Source organism: Mustela nivalis, assembly GCF_964662115.1.
Source record: "Mustela nivalis genome assembly, chromosome: 1".
NCBI classification, from domain to species: Eukaryota; Metazoa; Chordata; class Mammalia; order Carnivora; family Mustelidae; genus Mustela; species Mustela nivalis.
Genome location: NC_139020.1, coordinates 44,678,846 through 44,704,729, shown reverse-complemented (window position 1 = coordinate 44,704,729; position 25,884 = coordinate 44,678,846). Strand labels below are relative to the sequence as shown.

Here is a 25,884-nt window from a genome sequence, read left to right as displayed (position 1 = left end):
ACTCTGTTGTGGACATACTCTGAGCTGTGTTTGATATCTAGATAGAGAAGAAGAACCAGTCGTTGCATATTTGAAGCTCCAAGGATGGAGGCTGGCTCTACCTGAATTTGGTAATGCATGAATGGTCAGTGACAACCCCAGTAAAAAGAAGGTTGGGGGTCCAATAGTGGACTCCACAAACAATGAAGGACAAAGGAAGAAGAGGACATGATAAATCCAGAAAACAGAGTAAGAAGAGAGCTGGGAGAGAAGGGTACCAAGTAGGACAAGGCAGGCTTTCTAGGAGGGAATAGGCAAAAGTGGAAAAAGTTATAGAGATATAAGTTCACCAATACTAATAAAACAGTTGCTAAATATTATTTTAAAATGTCAGTAGACTTAAAATATATATGAAACACTATCTTTCAAAAACATTAAAATACTTTAAGTTTAACTAACCATGACTGACTCCAATGTGACCTACCGCATTAGCTTCCTACAAGATGCCGTAAGGAGTACCATGAGCTGGGTGGTTTAAGACAAGAAAAGTTCATTTGCTCACAGTTCTGGAGGCTAGAAGTCTGAAAGCAGGTATTGGTCTTATTGATTCCTGAGAGTTCTGAAGGAGAATTTCTTTCATTCCTCTGTCTTAGCTTCTAGAGACAGCTGTCAGTCCTTAGTGTTCCCTGGCTTGTAAAAATGTTACTCCAATCTCTACTTGTGTCTTCATATGGCTGTCTTCTCCCCATGTGTTTCTGTGTCCTTGCATGGCATTCTCCTTCCTGTTTATCTTTCTCTCCTCTTGTCAGGACACCAGTCATATTAGATTAAGGGTCCATTTTACTCCAACATGACCTCATCTTAACTAATTACATCTATTACCATTCTTCTCCCAAATAAGGTCACATTCTGAAGTACTGGCAGAGAGGTCATCAACATGTCTGTTTGGGGGACACAATTCAATCTGTTACAGTGGCTACCATTAAGCTGGACACTTTCACACATTATAATATTAAATCTTCATAGCACTTTGTAAAGAAGGTATTATTAATCCCATTTGATAGACAAATTTGCTACATTTCTTCTCTTGTATTCTGTGTGAATAATGTCCTTGGAAGTTGTATAATATAGCAGGCCTCAATTTATTTTTGGCACATGAGCTTTTTTTACCAGGCTTTTTTTTTTTTTCTTCATCAAATCATTCATAGAATTGCAATGATAAATGTATTTTTAACAATTTATGTATGAAGAAAGTAAATTCAGAAGGGCTTGGTGACCTACTCAAGGTCATACAATTAGATCTTGCTGCTTTCATTCTCAATGCTCTTTCCACAACACTATAATATTAAGTGTGCCAGATGTGATGTCATCTTAAGAATAAAAAAATGAATCCAACTGAATATAGTAGACACCTGCTTTTGCGTGCCTGCAATCCATTTTCCTTTGGTTTTAGAAGAGCACATTGACATTCCTTAAAAACAACCTTTCCTTTGTCTCATTTCATATGGTTTCTATCCGGTAGTGGTGGAGTTTTAATCCACCTTTCTTTCCCCATTGAGCTCAAAATGAGCCCATCAGATGTCAGATCAATGAGACTCATTCCAGGACTTTGTTACAATGATTAGATAATAAAGGCAATCATTCATTGGAACTGGATGAGGTAGGGGATTAACTTCAAAATACAGGGGGCTGCCATATAACAAGAGTTCACCCTCAGATTGAAGTCATTAGAGGATAAAGCATAGCCAAGAGATTGAAAACAATTTTTGTTTTTAGTCCTAGATCGAGCCATACCTGCAGCCTAAATTATCCTATATTTCTAGTTATAAGAGTCAACAAAATCTCTTTGGATTAATACAATATGAGTTGGATTTCTGTGACTTCTTACAAAAACTGCCTTGATTTTGCAAATAAACTTGAATAATCAACATATAAAACTGACTTCAAGTCATTATTGTCCAAATAATCCTAAATTTAGTAATAATTAAATATGATTTTTAGCAGAATCATTCCTTAAGTTTTTGGTTTCTCACTGAAATGAAGGAGGTTTGGTTAATAGGTTTGGCACTGAAATTGCCTTCTAATATTTACTTGATAAATTCTATAAAGGCTCTTCCTATCTTTATGATGTCTTCCAGTGGCAAAAGCTTGAAAATAAAAATAAAAAAAAAACAAAAAACCTTAATAAGCATGTGGGTATTTGTATTCATAATTTATAAATTCTGATATCTTATTATATATATCTAATACATTCAAGTTACATTCTGATATATAGCTACCATTAGAGCTTACTTGAGTTAAAGAAGTCAGAATTATTTAGAAAGCAGAATTTGAAAACTTTTCTTTAGAATTTATAAATCATACACATAGTTATTCTTTTATATATAGTCCTCTCTCTTTGAAAGCCATAATTATAGGTTATGATAATCATCTATAAGAACAATATTGTTAATATTGCTACAATGCAGAATTACTTGACATTATTTTCTTTAAACTAATTTTCCCTGGATACCTCTAACAAACTTTATAAATCGTGGCATTTGATGAATGTAGTGGACTTCAAAGAGCTGTTCTTAACTGCTCAGACTCTTTTTGATATTCGGGTAATTTCTTTATGCACTTGTGATAATTGTCCTTTTTTAAAAAAAAATTCATTTTGGCAGGAGCCTTCTTAGTCTTTCTTCTGGCTTTCATTATTGTCTGTAAACCATTTCTCTCTTGGTATATAGATTGGATATCATGGATATCATCCCAGGCTGAGCAAGTTGCCTCTATCCTTTTTTTACTCTCTTTTGTGACACTGAGAATGATATTTCCCCTGCCTCTAGGTACTGCATATGTCAGGCATTTACATGGACCATGCCTAAGCTTCTGTTCTAGTATGGCTTCTGATTATGCAGCACCTGGTCTTAAGGGGTGTAACAGTGCTGACTTCTTCAGTTTTGACATTAGCTTCAGAGACCTTTGTACATTTAATAGTAATTCTTTATATTGATCAAATTCAACAAAATGTTACTGTTTTCTTCTTCTTTTTTTTCTTTTACATGATCCAATATGTATGAATTATTTTCCTTTTGGGAAAAGAATATGTTGGTTGGCAATTTTTGTCACACTTATATATCACAGTTTTTAATAGTTAACATGAATTGAAACTTTTATCTATTGATTTTTTTTTTAAATGTCAACCATGCACCATGTGGCAATATCCTGGACCTTGGAGGTACTAAGAAATTTGTAAAATTTGCCTTTATTTTAGCTGAACTGGCTTTATGGCCCATTATTGTGAATATGTTATTTTTAATGTTTGTTGTGGTTACTTACAGTAAACAAAATACCCACCAAAAAAAAAAAGTTGGTCCATATAGCCAGCATTTAAAATGTGTAATTTTGCCATTCAATTTAAATTTTACTGTGAAAAAAAGTAATGGTAATATTTTATATATAATCTAATATTTTAAGAGATAAAATAATTATATTTAATATATTTATTTCAATATTTAATACACTACTTTAAGTGAGTAATATAATATTTTATAATTATAAGGCCTATATAATAGAATTGTTATTATTGTTAGGAAGCATGACAAGTACTACAAATACTTCAAAATGGTATTAACAACAACAAAGTCTTCCAGACCTTATAATCCTTCTGCAACTCAGAGGTAACTATGTTATACACTTTTTTTTTTTTTAAAGATTTTATTTACTTATTTGACAGAGAGAGAGTGAGGAAGGGAACACAAACAGGGAGAGCAGTTGAGGGAGAAGCAGGCTTCCCGTACAGGAAGCCGGACGCAGGGCTAGATCTCAGGACCCTGGGATCATGACCTGAGCCGAGGGCAGATGCTTAATGACTAAGCCACCCAGGTGTTCCTGCTTTATACATTTCTGATTAAAGGCTTAGATCTATTTTATCAAAGCCTTTTAAATATGATTTTACTTTCATTTTTCTTTTCTAAGTTACATTAATATTGCCTTATACAAGTATATGCAGGCAATATATACATACGTATGTAGAAGACAGAGTGTAGCGGAAAGCAGGAAAGAGGACAAAAGACAAACAGCTATGGCACTGGGAGAGACAGGAAGTAAACACATGAGGCAGAATAAGTCAGTAAAGTCTGAGATTTACTCATTAATTAAATCAAAGATAGCCAGTGGCCCAATAAAAGGCTCAGCTCTGCAGAACTGGAAGGTAATGACTCCCACTCCTGAGACTGACTGTGGGAGCCTGGAGCTAAGTGGATGCTCTTATCACAAGACGGGAAGTTCTGTGGCAGTTAGCTGCCTGGGGAAAAGCTGTGTGGAAAGCTGGCCATTCTTGTCTGAGAAGCCTTCAGTCAACTGGAAAAAAGCCTCTCATCTCAGCTGCACAACCCTCTGATAAATCAAGTGGTCTCTCTTTTTCTGTCCCCTCCAGTTCAAGTAGATAAACTCTACACTGGAAAAGAAAGTCTGATTAATATCTTATTATTGCCCAATCTACTACTTCTTGCCCTGTACTTGTTGAGGGAACCGATCCTCTGACATGAATCAGTAAAGAAGAGGTAAATGGAGTTGAACAAAAGAGACCAAGTTGAACAGCCAGAGCAGATGGCTTTTCTAAAGCAGTTACATTTGATGAAATTGAAGAGTAATTTAAAATGTATGCTAAGAATTCTTAAGATAGTACAATAAGACCTTGTAAAGGAAAAGGAAAAATACACCTAAGGGAAAAAAAAAAAAAAAGGACACTAGTGAAAATTCAATACTCATTTTCAAAAGTATGGAAGAACTACTTTTTAAAGGATTTATTTATTTATTTTAGAGATAGGGAAAGAACATGTGCATGGGGAGAGAGGCAGATGGACAGAATCTCAAGCAGACTCCCCTTCCAGCATGGAACCTTAGGTGGGGCTCATTCTCATCATCAATGAGATCACTATAGAGCTGAAACCAAGAGTCAAGCCCCCCCCCCTTTTTAAGATTTTATTTATTTATTTGACAGAGAGAGACCCAACATTGAGAGGGGACAGAAGCAGGGGGCGTGGGGGCGTGGGGGAGGTAGAAGCAGTCCTTCCCCGAGCAGGGAGCCTGATGGGATCATGACCTGAGCCAAAGGCAGATGATCAAGGACTGAGCCACCCAGGCACCCCCAAGAGTCAGACCCTTAAATGACTTAGCTACCCAGGTGCCCCAGGAAGAATTATCTTTAAATCACATGAGAATGGAAAATCTTGAGTTAAGATACAAAATATAAGGATGCTAGATTTAGGTTATCTAGTGTGCATATTCAGTGAGTTCCAGCAGGAGTGAAAAAAAAAAAAAAAAAAAGAGGAGAAGTAATTTGCAAAGAAACAGCTGAAGATAACTACCCTGAAGTAGATTAAAAAAAAAAAAATTAACTTTTGTTTCTCAAAGGCACATGAGAGCCAGTTAGGATTAACAGAAAGAAGGCATTTTCTTAGACATATCTTGCGGTCATATAAGATGAAGAAACTATCTTATACATTTCTGAACAGAGATACTAGGTTAATCCCAATGTCTGTGGTTAAAAACGAGTTTTATACTCCAGGTTACTAAAGAGTTAGGGACATGAATAGGCAATTGTCAGAGAAAGAGATGAAAATGGTAATGCTAGATTAACATATATAGTCAAAGATGTGCAAATTAAAATAATGTATTTTTATAGCCAGTTGGATTGATAAAAATTATTTTAAAAAGATAGATAACAGGTAGAATTAAGTAAAAATCAATAAGCATTCTATCTTTTAAGGGGATCCTAAATCGGTGTAATTTTTGGAAGGTAATTTGCAGTATCTATTTTAAAAGCTACCTTTTGACTTAAGAGTTGTACTTCTAGAAATCTATCTTATGATAATAAAAGCATAATGTGGTATATAGCACAGTTTATAAGAAGAAAAAAAGGGAAGAATTCTATATGGGTACTGTTAAATGAAAAACGGAATAAACTATAACCATGTAACTTAGGGCAGACATGAAAAAGAGAGATACACATATTAATCTGGAACACAATATTGTAGCATGGCTATTGACCCCCAATACCTATTATTTCATTTTTCTACTGTAAAAAAAAAAGCACACTTGAATTTTTTTTATTGAGATGCATTTCACATACTGTAAAATTCACTTTTTTCAAGGGTTTTAATTCTTTGATTTTAGTGGTGTGCAACATTTGACACTATCTCGTAATGTTTTTAAATGTACCCAGGATTTGTTTTGATCAAGTGTGGTAAGACATAAACTGAAAATGACAGTCATGCAGAAATATGTTTTTAGTCTCAAAGACCCCTAGAAATAGGAGGCACAGCAACCCCCACAGGGCCACATGAAAAGCACCAGAATTGGTCAAGAGGGAACAAGAGTGAGGGGGAAAATGTGGACCACACCTTTGCTAGGGTTTTAGCAGGAAGGAGTGGGCAAGGCAAGGAATGGCCAATCACGTTTATACTTGGCTAGTTAGGATGATTTCTGGGGACTTCAAGGTGTAGGGCTTGTCTGATCCCTGGCTCTGGGGTGATTAGGACAGGGGGATAATAGTTTGGGATGGGAGAGCTCAATAAAGGAGGTATTGATGAGCTTGCATTTGAAAGACCCAGTTGCAAGTGAGTCCTCTACCATCTCTGAGAATTAGTTGCCCTGGAGGAACAGTCTCTTTAGGATTAGCATATCCCAGATGTCAAAATATCAGAAAGTAAAAAGGCATAATTAATATAGATAACATGATCACTAAGATAAAAACTGCATTTCCTAGCCTCCCTTGCAGCTGTTCTCAGCACAACTTTTATGGAATGTTTTTTAAAGATTTAAAAAAATTTTTTTTGACAGACAGAGACCACAAGTAGGCAGAGAGGCAGACAGAGAGAGAGGAGGAAGCAGGGAATGTTTTTAATGTGACCAGCCAGCAACAGCCTCCCTCCTGCTGGCTAGAGGTAGACAGAACATGTAGAACAAGGACGGCATCTTGGATTGTGAGACTGAAGGCCTATCACGAGGCGAGCGGAAAAATGAGAGAGAAAGAAACTGGCTCCTTAATAATCATGGAACTATTACAAAGCTCTGTACTGTCTCACCAGACTTTTATGTGAAGAATAAATAAATATATCTCTTAATTTAAGCCACCATGATTACAGTTGTTCCGTTACTTATCATCAGACCTAATATTAAATAATATAATGGCTAACTACAAGATATTAAAACTAACTTATATAGCATGATTCCAGTTCTGTGTGTAAAATAATATATACAGAGGCACCGATAGAAATGTGGGCATATACATAGAATATTTAGGAAGCCTATCTCTGGATTAATAGGGATTAACTCTAGGGGATGGAACTGGATGGCAGAAGAATTATCACATTTTATGTTTAACAATAATTTTTTAGAGGCAGATTGATTTCTTTTCATTCTTCATATTTTTAATTTTTTTAAGTATAAATTTAAAAAGCAAAAAGATCCACTTATTTTCTTAGCTCCCTTTACAAGCAGCTATTGAAAGAAAACATAAAATTGTAGTTAATGAACAACATAATCATAGTTACGCTAAACTGCTGCTGTTAACAATGTATTTGTTTTCCTAAAAGATCTGACTTTCTTCCCAGTCTGTTATTTTTTGAATTACCCTACAAATCTGATAGTGTCTACTATTGCTATATATAGTTTATACATACTAACATAGAGTTACGTTCATAACTATCAAAACCAAACAAATTAATTGTCTAGAGGTTTTTTTTTTTAATCCATAAAGTAAACATCAATTACTTCTTTGTTGTCTTTCCTTTTGGAAAATATCCTTTACTGGTTCCAAGCTATTCTTGTCAGTCTCTCCGTCTAGAGGGGTGGTATGTGACACAGTAATGGATGGAGAACTCCAACCACCTGGACACAATTACACTAAAGATGGGCTTGGGGCCCAACTATGGACAACACAGTCAACAGATCTGCAGGGAGTCACCTTTCCAACAAGTAGAAAGAATCTGCTTAAAAAGGAAGCCAAAGGAGCATGCAGAGTAAAGTAATCTATGCATTTATCTATCTATTGGCTGATCGATTAGTTGATTGTTCAGTGATTTCAATGTTGTTTGAGCTCCTGCATCTAGCAGTTTTTGGGTTACTATACTTTTCGGATATGAGACTCAACAAATATTTTTGATTTTCCTTAAATTAAGATGAGTTGGGTTTATGCCATAGATTAATTTACTATTTTATTTGGTGAGGTATTTCCCTCAATTGTTTCAAGGGTTCAATTATAAAAAACTTATGCATAAACATAACATTCCATTTATAGCTTGGACAAATTACTTGCAAACTGATGTTATTAGAAATGAAACCTAACATTTAGGTAGAACCATATGAAATTTCCTACATTCAACAATTTCTCACCTACAAAAGTGGCAATTTCACAAGATTGTTCAATTTAATATAAAGATTTTTTCATTACAGCCTAGAAACAAAATAATAACACAATATTTGTTTATTTTAGGAAGCACAGACAATATGCAAAATACAAAGATGAAAGCAAACAAAATTATTCCAAAACTGTAATCCAAAAATAAATCCTACTATATTTTCAGTCTGTTCTCTCTCCCATAATAAACTTGGTTTAGAAAATAATTTTATTGGACCAAAAAACCATTAAGTTAATGATAAGTTTGTTATTTGGGAAATGATTTAATTTAAAAAATTCACCTTGCTTTCCAATAAATATGCTTTATAAAATTAATTTACTTTTTAAAAATGTCCTGCCTTAAGCTTTTCTTTGAGGTTTATTTTTATTAACTAAACTGCAAATAGGCTAACCCATCTAAACTGAAAAGACGTCTCTATAAAATTCTCAACATATGCAGTGCTTGATAATTCCATTATTTGCTACATAATCCCAATGCCAGAGTATTTATATTAATTATATGCTTGGTTTATAAATAATTATAAATAGATAATCTTAGTAAATCCAATTTGATGCATTATAAAAATATTTTACAGAATATGCTTTAGTTTACATTTTAAGTTTTAGACTGAATAATCTACTTGGTCTTAACAATCTATATTTGGTAACATGCCAAAATAAAGGCATGAGTAAAAATGAGGATTCCAGAAATGCTAGTATGGTATTGTTTTAATGATATCATTGCTTAAAATGGTTCATTAATTTATAAAGCAACTCTCTGTTGAGTGTTTACTTCTGTATATGCCGGAACTTTCCTTGGTGTACAATACCTTAAGCACATCAGAATGAAGCCTACATGATTTTATATGATTATATGTAGAAGGGAAGAACATAGAGATATAGGACAATGAATATCTGGGGGACGGAGGTAGGGTTCTGCATATGGCAGTCTAGTGAGGATATTGGGACTGTGATAGCTGTGAAGGAGAGCATTTGGGGCCCTGAGGCAGCAGTGACCTTGGTGTGTTCAAGGCACACAGATGGTCTGGATGGTCCTAAGATGGCCAGGATGGTCTACACATGGACAATAGGAGGGGATGGAAGTAGAAGACAACATTTAAGAAGCAAGCAGGGTCTAGACGATTAAAGGCATTGCAGGCCAAAGTAAAGACTTTGGATTTTTTTTTCCTAAGTGCAGTTTACACATTTTTGTTTTCCTTTAAATCACTCTGGTGTGAAAAATAGGTTGTGGTAAGGCAACAAGCAAAAAGAGTAGGTCAAGGCGATTACATTAAAGTTAGAAAAAACTGCTTTATTTAAAGTATGAGAGAGTCACAAAGTAGATATTAACATGTTCCCTAGTGTGTTCATTTAACTATAACTTCACTATTGGGAGTAATGTTTTTGCAGGATGAAGTTCAATTTTGGCCAATAAAAATGTTATGAGACATTAAAAAAAAACAAACAAACAAAAAGAAGTTAATGGCTTTTGAAAATCAGAATACAGATTTCCTTCAGTAACAGAAAATAGAGGCTTTCTGTGAAAATTTTTGAAAGCTGAAATGGTGTAAAGCAAAGAATACCTCTGCTTTCTAAAAGATTGTAATAGATCACTTTGTTTTTATGAAAGATTTACATTATTATGATACCAGCATATGGTCTTTATAACTAGATACTCAGTGTTTTATTGTTTCTGCATCAATGAGAAGGTGCTTTCTGGACAATATTTGGAATCAACAAAACTAGAATTTATGGCCATACTCACCTCTAATTGTCCCCATTGAAGTTAATGTTTGATATAGGTTTGCTTTGTCTTTCCATGATTGACATCGAGATTCTAAATTGTAGTGTGTCATTTGTCATAATGTCTGTGAATAACATTATCTTTTAAAAAGAAAGTTTTTCTCCTATTATAAAGGAGATATTTTAACACCAGTGAAAAATACACCCTTCAGCCATTAAATTTACAACTGGGTTCCTCATAAGCTTTTGAAGGAATTCGAATTTGATTTAGAGAGAGGTTTGCTCCATTCACAGTAACTTCCCTACTAATCTTTTTTTCTTTCTGCTTTTCTGGCCAGTTCTCAATTTCTTAATTAGTAAGAAGGGTAGGCATCTATAGTTAGACTGAGGGTGGGTCTTGTTAGCTACTGAGCATTTCCCTGTAGCTAAAACCTCACGAATATAACACATGAGTGGTAATATTATTTTAACTAGAGGAACTGTTTCATTTGATTCATCTTATAAAAAATAGTAATTGTAAGCTTTCCATGTTGTATAATTAAAGCTTTCATCATGTGATAAGCGTAGTCTTCCAAATGTTTTACTTGGAGGTAATATGAAATATTTTCTGAATCTGTTACCAGTCAACTCTATGACCAAGGAATATTGTTCCATTTAGGCAGACAAATTTGGAACATTGGAACTGACATAAGGGAACATTTTGTTTTTGTTTTATTGAATTTATTTAGCCAAAATGTAAGAAGTAGTTATATGAATTATAAATCCTCTTTTAGGGAAATGACAACTTTCTCCATTTTTTGGAACAAACTAGTAAACCCCCTAGGCTCACCCTTGATTCTTCCTTTCTTTAACTGGCCCCTCTATATGCTTGAGTTTCTGCAGCAACCTTATATTCTTCTCTAGACCTGTTTCCCCCTGAGAATATCCTGGGATTTCTTATAATGATACATAACCTATATTAAAGAAATCATTAAATCACAGAAACTGTAGCTAATGGAAAGCCTTTTTGTATACTTTCATTTCAGTGTAATGGAATACTTCAGTGATTAGTTTCATGAAATGCTGATAGAGTCATGGAGGTGCTATTGTTTTTTGTATTTATGGACTGTTGTACCAAATACAGTGGCATGTCTCATATGATATATGGCTATGCCAAAATGAAAACTGAACTTACTTCAGGAAAATCATGTCACTAATGTTTAGGGGAAAGGTCAATGCATTACTTTCAGGGCTAAGAATCCTGAAATAGCCATTGCATCTGAATGAAAAGGAGAAAAAAAATCATTGATGTCTTTGGTTGACATTTGTGATGAGTGGAAAGTGAATAAATTCACTCGCAGTGACTGATGTAACCTAATAAAAATGTCAATAAATTCACATCATTGTTTCTGTATCTCAATCATGGGTGGACTAAGTCGTGCCTACTTTTATTTCTCAGGAAAAGAAAACATACTAGCATATTTCTTTATCCATTCCAAAGTTGGGACTGAGTGCTATGACATAGAAGACACCAACTAGGTAATGTAGAAGTACATTAAGATGAATTAATCGTGGTCCTACTTTCAAGTTGATTCTGATCTATAGTAGAAAAAGACATGCACCTAAATAATTATAATGCAATGTAGTAAGTAGTAACATCTCTGAGGGTAAGAATAGCTAAAAAATATGATTGCTGTTCAGAGAAAGGAGAAACTACCAAAGAACAGAGAAGCACAATTATGACAAAAGCTGCCAATTTCATATAAATGTGACTGACATCAGAGAGTGTTCAAATTAAGAATTCAGCTTGATGTCTGAAAAATTAGGTTCCTTCTTTACCTTTTCTTTCTCTTCTTTTTCTTCTATCTTACCCTTTCCTTCCTTTCCTTCTTTTCTTACCATTTTCTTTCACCCACATGTACTTACAGTTTACTCTATGTTTAGCACCATGCTGGGCACCACAATAAGCAAGACAGACTGTCCTCAACAGATCATGGGTTCCTCCAAATGCCCATTCCAATATGAAGGATCTCCCCTTCTATTCAAAAGCAAATAAGTTTAAAATATATAGGAGGGGTTATATATTAGAAATTTGGGAGGAGGAGGGAGATCGAGGGAAGAGTTGAGTAGAGCTAGGATAGAAAATTAAGATTAAGTGGAGAAAACAAGGTAGCTGGTACATAGCTTAATCTTTTATTATCAGGAAATTTAGGGTTATCATAAACCAAGTGAAAATGGTCCACAGAGATTCTGGCTGCTTAGAGTACATGAGAGCAGCTTTGGTATCTAAATGAAAAACTGAGGGATCAGGGAGATATAGAAAGCCCATTTCCTTGCTTTACTCAGCACAGGGTCCAGCAACATCAGGGATCTTGGAAGACCTCAGATAAGTGCATGAATGACAAGATTGTTTTGGTCTACTATTGGGCAATGGCTGGGCTGGGGAAGGCTATACAAGAGCTGTGGCAGGTAGCCTGTAGGTAAGAGTGAGCCCAACAGGTAACAGTTAACAAACAGGTGGGATTGTCCCAGAAAAACCCCAGGGGCATTGCAGAAGGGTGCTAGGGCCTAATATTATGGTGTAAGGGCTAAGAATATACCAGACTTCCGGGCCATGCATATAAATGGTGATTACAGTACATGTTAAGTGCAGTGCAGATGTCTAAACCACCTCAGAGATAAGAAATGATCTTTCATTTAAGTGGAATCATCCCCTTAGAAGTAGGGTTTGCTGGCTGAGTAAAGGGTGGTGGTGGGGGGGTGGAATTTCTCATAAAGAAGGCCAACTATGATCAAATATGTGAAATAAGAAACAGCATGATCTGTTTGGAGAAATTACTAATGGCTCACTATTAACAGATTATACAGGAGTAGAAGAGAAGATATATTGTAATCAGGGGCCAATCATACAGAACCTTGAATTTCTGTATTCTAAATTTCTAATTTTGTTCTTGGGGTGAAGGAAAGCCATTGAAGGATTTTAGGCAAAGAAGGAAACAAACAAAAAAAAGAGTAAAAGCAATTTCATATAACAAACAAACAAAAACCTAACTCAACAAGTGGTGATGATATGGTTAATATGAAAATTAAAAAAAAGAACCTTGGCTCATACCTTACATTTAATACAAAAATAAACTCAAAATGGATCAGTGACTTACAGGTAAAGTGCAAAGCTATAAAACTTATAGAGGACAGAAGAGAAAATCCTTGTGACTTTGGGTTGGGTAGAGTTTTTATTCATTTTTTTAAAAGATTTTATTTATTTGGAGAGCAAACGCATGCGTGCTAGAGAGCAGGGAGAGGGGCAAAGGGAGAGGAACTACCAGATTCCCCACTGAGTGCTGGGCCCAACATGGGCTCATCCCAGGACCCTGAGATCATGGTCTGAGCTGAAGGCAGATACTTAACTGCTTAAAGGACTGAGCCACTGAGATGCACCTAGGTAATTTTTTAGATATCATACTAGGAAGCATAATCCATAAAAGAAAAAAAAACATAAATGCACAAATTAGATATGACCAAACTCTTAAAAAGGTTACTCTGTTAAAGACACTATTCATAGAATTAAAAAAAAAAAAAAAGAACAAACTACCAAGCTATGATCTAGAAAAATATCTACAAACCACATTTTAAAAAAATTATCTATTTATTTGAGGGAGAGAGAGTGTGTGTGAGAGAGAGCACAAGCAGGGGGAGCTATTGAGGAAGGGAGAAGCCGGTTCTCAGGGAGCCCAATGGGGGCTTGATCCTAGGATCCTGGGGTCATGACCTGAGCTGAAAGCAGATGCTTAACTGACTGAGCCACCCAGGTTCCCTACAAATCACATATCTGATAAAGAACTATACCTAGAAAATATATTTTTTTTAAAACTTCAAAAAATCGACATTGAGAAAAAACTAACCCAATGGAAAAAATGAGTAAAAATCCAAAGATACACTTCACCCAGAAGATATATATGGATAGCCAATAAACATATGAAAAGATGATCAAAATTAATAGTCATTAAGGAATGCAAGTTAACATGACAGTAAGAGACCAATATTGGCTCACTAGAATGGCTCATTTTTTTTTTAAGTTATAATACCCAGTATTGTCAGTAGAACAGAACAACTGAAACCTATAACTACTAGTGAGAATGTAAAATGGCATACTCAGTTTGGAAAATATTTTGGTAGTTTATTACAAAATTGAACCCATATTTACCATCTGATCTAGTCATTTCATACTTATTCACCCAAGGGAAATGTAAAAGTGTGTTCACATAAAAACCTGTGCATTGATGTGCTGATTGATTGATTGATTGTTTGATTTTTTAATATTTTATTTATTTATTTGAGAGAGAGAACAAGCAGGGGGAGAGCAGAGAGAGAAGGAGAAGCAGACTCCCTACTGAGCAGGGACCTCGATATGGGACTCTATCCCAGGACCCTGAGATCATGACCTGAGCCAAAGGCAGAGGCTTAACTGACTGAGCCATCCAAGCATCCCAAAGCAGTTTTACTAATAATCACCTAAACTAGAAGCAAACGAGATGTCCTTCAACCATTGAATACATACCCAAACTATGATACATCCATACAAAGAAAAACTGCTCAACAGTAACAACAATAAACATGAATGAATCTCAAGTGCCTTCTGTTACAAGAAAGGAGCCAGACTCAAAAGGCTTCATACTATATAATTCAATTAATAGAATATTCTGAAATATAACTCTTCCTGAAAGAATTATTCTGATTTAAAAATGTAGAAAAAATAGAGAAACAGAATAATCACCATTAGAATACAAAGGTAATAATTTTTGTAGGCAAGATCTACTATGGATGATAAAAGTACTATGGAAAAGTTTGAGGCAAAACAGGATATTTTATAGTGTAAATTATCTCTACCCACATATATACTAATTACAAAAAGGGAAAAGTAACTCTACAGTAGCTAATCTAGCAGACATCACCTTAACCAAGTGATCCATGCTAACACCCCAGGAAGGCATATGGACATCATGTTTCCTCCAATACAATGCACTCAGAAAGGTACTAACTTACGTGATACTCCTGCCAAAAACACATAACTGCAAATCAAATTATGGAAAAACAATAGACACACCCAGACTGAGAGACGTTCTACAAAGCAACTGACTAGTGCTCTTGAAAAGCATCAGGGTCATGAGAAACAAGGGAAACCCGAAGAATTGTCACAGATTGGAAGATACTGAGGAGATGTGATAAGTGAGTGCAATGTGGGAGCTTGGATGGATTCTGGACAGATGAGGACAGTCGTGAAAATGCTGAGAGAATCTGAATAAAATTCTGTAGTTTAGTAAATAGTTCTCTACTGATATTTATTTCCTGGCTTTGATAATAGTCCTATGGTTACGTAAAACAGTAGCATCAGAGAAACTGAGTAAAGTTTTATGGGAACTGTATTATTTTCACAACTTTTTTTGTAAGTCTGAAATTATATCTAAATGAAAATTAGAGAAAAGTCAGAGTAATGTATCCCAACAACAATAAAATAAGCATTAAAATATTCATCATGAGATTAAATAAGGAGCTTGCTAGATTTCTATTCAATAACTTTATGAATAATTTTTTATTAGTAGTCACATATGCAAGGATAATCATTTTCAGTAATTAAGACTTATACTGGTCTAGGGGGTGCCTGGGTGGCTCAGTGGATGCAGCCTCTGCCTTCCATTCTGGTCATATCTCAGGGTCCTGAGATGGAGCCCTGCATCAGGCTGCTTGGCAGGGAGCCTGTTTCCCCATCTCTTCTCTCTGCCTACTTGTGATCTCTCTCTCTGTCAAATAAATAAATAAAATCTTTAAAAAGAAAAAAAGACTAGAGGCTGCTTCAGGATGAAGCTGAACATCTCTTTCCCAGCTACTGGCTGCCAGAAACTCACTGAAGTGGACGATGAACACAAACTTTGAACCTTTTATGAGAAGCGTATGGCCACAGAAGTTGCTGCGGACGCCCTCGGTGAAGAATGGAAGGGTTATGTGATCCGAATCAGTGGTGGCAATGACAAACAAGGCTTCCCCATGAAGCAGGGTGTCTTGACCCATGGCCGTGTCCGCCTGCTGCTGAGTAAGGGGCATTCCTGCTACAAACCAAGGAGGACGGGAGAGAGAAAGCGCAAATCTGTTCGGGGTTGCATCGTGGATGCCAATCTCAGTGTTCTCAACTTGGTCATTGTAAAGAAAGGGGAGAAGGATATTCCTGGACTCACTGATACTACTGTGCCTCGACGCCTGGGGCCCAAAAGAGCCAGCAGAATCCGCAAACTCTTCAATCTCTCTAAAGAAGATGATGTCCGCCAGTATGTTGTGAGAAAGCCCTTAAACAAAGAAGGTAAGAAACCTAGAACCAAAGTGTCCAAGATACAGCGTCTTGTTACTCCACGTGTCCTCCAACACAAACGTCGGCATATTGCTCTGAAGAAACAGCGCACTAAGAAAAACAAGGAAGAGGCTGCAGAATATGCTAAACTTTTGGCCAAGAGAATGAAGGAGGCCAAAGAAAAACGCCAGGAACAGATTGCCAAGAGACGGAGGCTGTCCTCTCTGAAAGCTTCTACCTCTAAGTCTGAGTCCAGTCAAAAATGAGATTTTCTAAGAGTGACAAATATATAAGATCAGACATTAAATCCAAAAAAAAAAAAAAAAAAAGACTTTCACTGGTCTGTAGCTAAAAAGACCATCAGGAACCCAGTGAAGTTTCCTGAGGAATGACTGATTGCCTGAACTTTCAGTCTTGCAGAACAGTTCTTATTCATTTCTATTAGATAGAATTAACCATAGCCCTTCTCCAATTTAGCATCATCAAACTTTTTGCCAGAAAAAAATTGCATCATGAATGATTTGGCAAGAATTTTTATTTTTGGAAATGAGTAAGGTTTCACCATCTAGATAATTCTATTCGATTTGATTTTGAGATATTAAAAGACAATATTATGTATGCATAAAGTTGTATTTATATTCCTTTTTCTCTCCTAGTTCTTACAGTTTATAGTGTTATCTTCACATTGAGCAACTTGTTACTAGAATTTTTAACCTGTTCCATCTTATTACAGTCTACCCAATAATTAGGAGACTGGTTAGGGAGAGGAGAGAGCCACAGGAAGGAAACATTTAAGTTAGAGACAGATCTAGGAAGGTCATTTTCTGCACGGCCTTGAGAAAACCCAGATACTTAAACATGGAAAGAACAAGAATAAATTCCTCCTGAATACAGGCGAAGTATATTCTCTGTTGTAAATAGGGAAGTATACTCTGGCAGAATATAAGCTGGTGATCCCAATTAGCCTCAGTGCTGCTTGAACACAGAGATTCACAGGGCTACCAGAGCATGTCATCTTGTTCCTATTTGTTACAGTCACACTTAGTTCTTTTTCTCTTATCAATATATATACATAATAATTCTGAATGGTAAATACTTTAGAGTAAATATCCTGAGAACCCACGGAGACTCCAGAAATTGCACAATAATAATTCATCACTATTTTCAGTAACACCAAAGAGTAAATATTAAGGATGTTAAGAGAAGAGAGAAAATACAAAAACTCGAAATTTATTCTCTTTGTGCTGCCTCTCATGTTTCCTTTTCCCCTAGGTTGCACCGCTTTCCACTTTCATGCTATCAACGCCCCCCCACCGACCCCAACCCTGCCGCCATTTGTTAACAGCATTTTTGGGGGCAGCAGCTCTGCCTTGAGCCTCAAGTTCTCTTGTGTCATGCTCACAATCATCCTCATTTTTCATGATCAGTTTCATTTCACACTTTTCTCAGGGGCTACTTCACCAATACCCCAAGGCCTCTCCTATCTCTTCAGCACATGATTGAAAAAAGGGAGACTGGTAACCTCAGAGGTGTCTGGGCCTTCCAGGTACCTATGTTCTTTTCATATCATAGTTCTCTATGTACCCATGTAGGGTGCACTTAGTACATTTCTTTCCATCTCCTCAGAGGTTTGGAAGAGGAAGAGGCACATGGAAGAAATGAGAGTAAGTTTTAAGATGTTTTGTCATTTAACCTGAATGTATTCTAGGAGTCAGGAGACTAGTAAAGAACCAGAGGAGCGAGGTACATGGACCTGATCCAGGAGGACAGGAGTCTAATTATTCCTTTTCTTATTCCCTGCTAAATACCCATTGCTTATTAAAGTGCTTTCTTATTCCCTGCTAAATACTCATTGCTTATTAAAGTGCCTGGACAGAATGGTTAGGCACATAATAAATATTACTTGCATGAATGAAGACTAAACATTTGGAATGTAAGAAACCAGCATAATCTAATTTGCATTTTTAACCTACCATCTGACTACAGTGTGCACACACTTCACAGTCCACTACAGGCTGACCATCTTCAGATATGCTATAATGGGTTGTGCCCTCCTAATTGCCTCACCCAACAGAAGATTCTCAATTCTTATCTTTCTTGACTTCCCAGCTCATTTGATTCTATGGATCTCTCCCCCATTCTTAGGGGAAGAAACCTGTTTTCTCCTAGGTTGTTTCTTCCATCTCTTTCATTAGCTTTTCTTTTTCAGTCTGCTTGCTAAGGATCAGTTTCCTTAGTCTTCTAGGAAAGCTCACCCTCCCTCTAGCTTCAACTGCCAATCACTGCTCATCTGGGGACTACCTTTTAGATTTTAACCTATAGTCCAGATATCTACCCAGGTTCCAGAGGCTTTCTAGAAGTCTGTAAATGTCTTAGGCATGCCAAGCACAGCATATCCAAACTAGAATTCATTATTTTATCTCCAAATCTGTATTTCTCCAGAATTTTCTATTCCCTTACTTACATTAAACCAGAAACTTCTAAGGCATCTTGAAATTATCCCCATTCCGTTACTCTCCATGTATAATTTAGTCACTAAAGTATCCCAATTTAGCTTTGGAAACAGCTCTTGGAGCTATTCCCTTCTTCTTATCTTTACTTATCTAATCTATTTTCTCATTATTTTTCACTAGGGTTACCACATGAGCCTCCATACTGTTTTGCCTGTCTATAATTTTTTTTCAATATGTAACCTGTACTGTTATCACTTTGCTCCAGATGCTTCGGATGCCTGCAATATCCTGATTTCTTACTTAGCCACAAGGGTTGAGAAGCTATTTCCTCTGCCTGGAAAATTTGCCTACCAAATCTTGGCATGGCTTGATCTTTCATTTATTCAGGTTTCTTTTCTCTTTACCTAAAATCATATTCATATATTTAATTGCTTTTGGTGTCTTCCAGTAGATAGAAGCTCTTTTTCAATAATGTATTACCAGTATCTAGAAGAGTGGGCATCCAATAAATATTTACTGAATAAGTAAATGTGTACATTAATAATAACTGTATCCAAAATAACACACACCATACTGGGAAATATGGCTTACTGGTTTGTTGCTCCCAGTGGACTGATACCAACAAGTGGGCTTCTCAAGAATACTGAATGCTTCTTTTCTCTAGCTCTAGGTTTTAATCAGCAATAATGTCTCATACCTGGTGATACTCAGGAAATTTTCCTTGGAAAACAAAGCAAGGACAAAACTCTCAACCTACTTTAGCTAGCAGAGAAGTTGAACTCCGAAGGTAGGGGTAATAACCATCTTATTTATTTCATTAGAATCAGATATGCAGAATACTTACCCCTTTAATGTATACTCCTTATATCCAAACCTTGATTTTGCTTACAGGAACAATTTTACCCATACTTTTCCTCCTCACAGATGCTAAAATAAAAGTTTATTGAAGGTACTTTTTGTTTCTTCCTGAACCTCTCTATCTTCTCTTTGGATCACTGATACAAACCTGAAGTTATTAAAAAAAACAGACAACAACTTGGAAGTGGGGTGATAAGTTATCATGGTACAAATTCTTTTCACCAACATCTTGTGACATTCCTCTTCCTTTGGCAAAGGAATGGAATCCAAAATATTAGGGCTAGATGTGACCTTCGCTGTTTTCTAATCCAACCTTCATATCTTAATCTTTTTGTGTGGAGGGAAAAAATTGAGGCTTAAAGACATTGGGTGACTTGTCTGAGACTCTGTAACAGGCAGTAGGATACATACCATGGTGGAGAAACAGGTATCATAATAGTTAAAAACTTGGACAGTGTATTACTTGACAAGTAGAATGTACTTCTGGGACCAGAGAGACAATTCTTCGGTATTTACTGTACAATGTACTTGACTGGCTGGAATCTGCTCTCTGACTTAGAGTCTGTGCAAACTCACCGAAATTGTCTGGAAGGAACCCGCAATATTCTGGATTATTTAAAGAGGGTTTGGGCAGACCCAGCACTTTCTGTTATAGTTGTTAGGGATATCCAACAATGAAATGAAGTTATGTTGGGGAATTTGTTTGCCATTCTGATTGGCTTCTATACTCCTTTCTAGATCTATGATTTGTTAGAGATGTAGTTGTTCTATCTAAATTTAATTATCAGCTACTAAGCTGGAAGAGGGGAACTTCATTAGTTCTCTTTTGTTTCTTCCTTCCATCATGGGTATTCAGACTGCTGGGCCTGGTCTCCTGGAGTGTGGTTACAGCACTGTATTGCTTCATTATCTAACCATAGTTCTTATCTTTTTATAGAAGAGTAACTTTTTCTCTTTTGGACTATGTAATTAATGACACTGGTGTATACCTTACCAGTTACAAATTGCTACTATCCATGCTACTAATGGCTACAAGTCTGTTCTCTAGCTAATGGCTTCTATTTGCCTCTTGGAGGAAAAGTATGTGCTAAACACATGGTTTAGCTTGATTAATCCCTTTTTATACCAGTTTTATCTTAACAGGTTAATGTAATTGTGATGTGTATCAAATAAATAAGTTCAACTTTTATCACACATACTTTTTATATAATGCAGCTTTTCATCATTTAACTTTAAAGTTTAAAATAAAGATAGCTATAATACCAAATATGAAAGAGCAAAAGCATTCCCAAGAACATTATAATAGGTATCTCTCAGAGAAAAAAAGTATACATAAGATAAAAAGTATGCATATTAAGAATTTATAAAAGGACCTGATAATATTTTGATCTATAATTTTGCATTACTTTCAACTGAGAGTCTCTGTGTTTACTTCAGAGAACCCCAGGATACTCTACTAAAGTGACTGCATAAACCTATCCCGCATCTTTATCTTTGTCAATATTATCTTTTATGCAATATGGTAGTCCTTAGGGAGCATTAATTGCTAGATATCTTTTAGCTACTTAAGGCCAATCTTGGAACAATTACCATGTATTTATGGGAATGAGGCATTAATTTATTTATTGCCTTCTCTTAAAAATCTCATAGCACTGGAGTCAAGAAGATAACAGTATAAATATGCCCACTTATCTTTGTGTGAATTACACCTTTTTCCATCTCCACCACCCACCTCAGCAGCAGCACAACAACCTTATATGGGGCTCACTTGTACAAGTTGAAACTGTAATGATGGTTGCCACTCAAAAGCATATTGAGCCTGTCCTTTCTTAATTATCTTTTTTTTTTAAAATTTTTCCTTCCTTCCCTGCTTCCCTCACTTCTTTATTTTTCTTGAAATAGAAAAAAGACCTTGAATTAGGGAGCATAAAAATCTGGCTTTGTAGAGGTCACTGTTCCCATTTTTAAGACAAGATTGTCAGAAATGTCAAACAGTCACTGTGTTAGTTGTTTGCATGTTTATGTGAAATAAATGGAGTATTTCAAACTGGCAGACAGGTGCCATAGACTATCTCATTAAACCCATTCAGCTGATTAAGATAACTAAATCTTACTACTTCATGGGACTATAAATCTTTTTCCTTTTTATATACTTTATGCATATATATGCATATAAAATATATGATAATATGTGAATAAAATACATAGGGCTATATGATAAAGTCATATATATTATTTATAAAAAGGGAGAAAGAAAAGGTCTAATAATTTTCAATCCCTAAATATATTATCTGACACTTCTTTCCAGATATTACATGCAAAAATACACATAAGAGGACTTTAATATTATATTTAAATTGTTATTTTAAATGCTTTGCAGATATGCAAAGATGTAGAAGCCAACTTTAAAATTGTATTTTTCCTTCCAGAGAGATATAAGATGGAAGGAATGACTTGAAAAGTTCATGCTAAATTAATGACAAGGAAGTCAGAAAATAAAAACAAAATAATTAACATGCTATTTCTTCTCTCTCTTTCTGTCTCTTTTAGATTATAGTCTTTGCTAGCTATTGTGGTATAGCTGGATCTTTCCAATTTTTACATTTTAGAAGTAATTTATTTCACTAACCTAAATAGTTGATTTTAAAAACTAGTACTATATCATTTTATTCAGATTGTCATTTACTTAATGCTATTTAATTCAGATAAGATAAAGATAATTAAAAGTATAAAACTGGTTCATTCACTGAATGATATAGAAAAAATATAGATATAGAAAAATATAGAAATATATTTATAGATATATATAGATATAGGAAAAAACCCCAACACACACACACGTACACACACATAACACACACATACACAGACCCTATGGGTTTTAGAGTCAAAAAGACCTCAGCTTGAATACCTGCCATGCTACTAACTATGGGTTAGAGGTCTTTCTACAGGTTAATTAGTCAGAGCTTCAGTGGGTGATAATCACAGTAGTTACTATGAAAATGAAATGGTAAACTATATGTGTAAAGTGCCTGGCACATAACACCAGTGACGGCTACCATTTAATGTGGTTTATTATAACACATCCTATGCTAAATGCTGTATACACTTACAAATTTATTTACTTATTTATTTATTATTTATTTTAAAGACTTTATTTATTTATTTGACATAGAGAGAGAGATCACAAGGCAGAGGCAGGCAGAGAGAGGGGGGAGCAGGCTCCCTGCTGAGCAGAGAGCCCGATGCAGGGCTTGATCCCAGGACCCTGTGATCATGACCTGAGTTGAAGGCAGAGGCTTAACCCACTGAGCCACCCGGCACCCCTACATTTACAATTAGCAATAATCGCGCCTTGGATAAACCTAGAGTAGGAACTATTTTGGCCCTATTTTTATAGATGTGGAAGTAAAGGCTAAAGATGGCAAATAATTTAAAGCTGCACAAGTCTTGAGTGGCAAGAGTAGACTTCTAACTTTTCAAAACTTTGTGGCTTAAAACAACAGTCATTTTATCCTCTTTCACAATTTTATGGGTTGACTGGATTGAGCTGGGCAGTTCCTTTGCTCTACAAGATCTCAACAGCAACTACAGCCATCTGTAGGTGGTGGTGGTGTTAGTGGGGAGAGGTTGCAATGTCTGAGATGGTTTATCTCAAGCCTGGCATTCAGGCTGTCTGCAGGAGGTACAGACAGAGCTGTTGACTAGACAGTCTTGCTTTTCTCCTCTCTGCAGTACTGCTTGACGCCTCACCATATGGACTGGCTTTGCTCAGAACTGGAGGCTGGGTTACAAGAAGGAGTGTTGCAAGAGGACAGGCTCCAAAGTGCAGACATGTAAGATACTTCCACTTTCATCACATGTGTTAAATGTCCCATTAGCCAAGGCCAGTCACATGGACAAGCCCAGAATTGATGGAGAGAACAACAGAAGTACATAAATGCTGGCAGGCACCATTACAGTCACTAAAGTAACAGACCAGTCCAACAGCTGTCATCAAGAGAGAGGAAGGCAAACCGTAATAGACTCTTAACTATAGAGAACAAACTGAGGGTTGCTGGAGAGAGGTGGGTGGGGGATGGGTTAGTGGGGGATGGGCATTAAGGAGGGCCCTTGTGATGAACACTCGGTGTTAAACATAAGTGATGAATTACAAAATTCTACTTCTGAAACTAATATTATACTATATGTTAACGGGAATTTAAATAAAAACTTAAAAAAATGGAAAACCATAAAAAGGGAAAAAAAAGCGCTTTTGTGTCTTTCAAACTATGGAGGCTGTCGATACTCTTCTGTTCCCTTTGGTCCAAATGTTGGTCAGTGCCTTGTGAGAAAGACTTAGGAGGACATAGCCAATTAATGTTTTTCATAAGTTTTTATATTTTCCTGCTTTCAAATATGACATGAAATTTCAATTTTGTATAAATGGTTTTAAAAGAAATTTTGGTTTTCTGAAAAAATGTGTCTCAAAGATTATTTTTTATGAGTCTTTTCAATGCCATTCTCTGTTAGGTTTTATTTGTTATAGTTCATTAGTGAATAAAATAAGGAGAAATGTAGTTAAGGTTTGTGTGCTATCATTATTCAAATAAAAGTGATTATATAGCAATCTATTTCTTAGAGTGTAAGATTAATTTTGTATTTTGAAGAGACTTCAAAGGAATGGCTTTGATCCCACTATTTCTATAAAAATGGGATTTTTTCTCAAAGTTGCAATTCTTATATCCATTTTATATAAATTATAATAATTTAAATCTAATGGCATTTTGTAGATGGGTTCCATAAAACATCTATATTTGTATATGAGATTTTTTCTAAACAGAAATATTTTACTTTAATGACCCAAAATACTCAAAGTGTTTCTTCTACTCATATTAAAATTTTACAGCTTTAGAAGAAGTGAATAGCTTATGGAGATTAGGAAAAATATATAATACTTTATTTTTGATTCATTACTTCAAGTTAAAATAACAAATGATTTATAGGTAATAAATACCATTTCAAAGCTGTTTGGTGACCAGTGCAAACCCTGATAATGTCATAGACAAATATCAAGGCTCTGAGGGATGATATCAGAAATTAAACTATCCCCTTAATGGCTGTGGTATTGCTCTTAAGTTTTTGTTTGTTTGTTTTTTAAGGAACCGAGATAGAAATACATAAAAGAAGTCATGAAGAAAATCAGTACTTACTTTTTGTCACAACACCTTCTAGTCGAATGATATTTGGGTGGTCAAACTGACCCATGATACTAGCTTCTCTTAGAAAATCTCTTCTTTGTCGATCCATGTGGCCACCTTTCAAAGTTTTAATGGCAACGGGAATCTCTCTTTTTCCTGGTGTCTTCAAACGTCCACTACAAACTTCTCCAAATTCTCCTTAAAATAAGAACAAAAGCAGTTGTTTGTTTAAACAGAATACCTACATCCGGAAGAAGTGCCTTTGTCATATGATAGCATCTTTTTGTTCTTTAACATAATGACTGTCAAGGGTGTCATTTCCACATGGAGATTTCTTTCTTAAAAATTGAATTTGTAATGACAATATACTTGATCAGCATCATTTATAATGAATAATGGAATGCATTTTCCTATGGGGTAGGACAGGAACTATCATTGATAGTTCTCCCTGATCTCTAGAAAAATTATGACTAGCAGAATTGGTGATGTTAATTTAATTCCATAGAAAAGCAATCGCTGCATAACATTTCCTGTTCCTATTCTTAGTACTGATATATGGGCCAAATGCCTCTCTATTCAGGGAATCCATCAGGCAAAGTAGTGGATTTGTCCCTGTTAGGCCATATGTCTGAGCTTCACTACCATCAGAAATCAATGCATGGGTCAATTGGTATATGAACATATTGAAATGACTACCCTGACCTCAACTATAATAGGTGATTATACGAACTAAATTACAAGTTACATGGCTGCAATGCAGATATAGTAGGATGATCTATGGCTCAACAATGATTTCATTGCATAGTAAGGAATAATAGCCAAATATTTATGATTAATTTACTACATGTATATCCAGTGATAGAGTGCTATGAGTTTCAAAGAATACGAGTTGGTCTCTGTTCTTAGAAGCTTATAATCGAGTAGAAGAGTTTAGCTGAATATAAGTAAAGCACGTTAAGAACATAA

At 35.6% G+C, this 25,884-nt stretch overlaps 1 protein-coding gene and 1 pseudogene across 3 annotated transcripts in view; one reads left to right on the top strand and one right to left on the bottom strand.

The window, feature by feature from the left end:
* LOC309844750 (ephrin type-A receptor 6) overlaps positions 1-25,884 on the bottom strand; it is a 519,889-nt gene that overhangs the window by 183,405 nt on the left and 310,600 nt on the right. For both annotated transcript variants that reach the window (XM_082691954.1, XM_082691955.1), the window contains one exon: positions 24,931-25,116. In XM_082691954.1, coding sequence (XP_082548080.1) covers positions 24,931-25,116 — 186 coding nt within the window. The remainder of the gene's footprint in view (positions 1-24,930; positions 25,117-25,884) is intronic.
* On the top strand, positions 15,937-16,756 carry LOC309862428 (small ribosomal subunit protein eS6 pseudogene; annotated as a pseudogene). The gene has a single exon. The product of its transcript is annotated as a small ribosomal subunit protein eS6 pseudogene (transcript).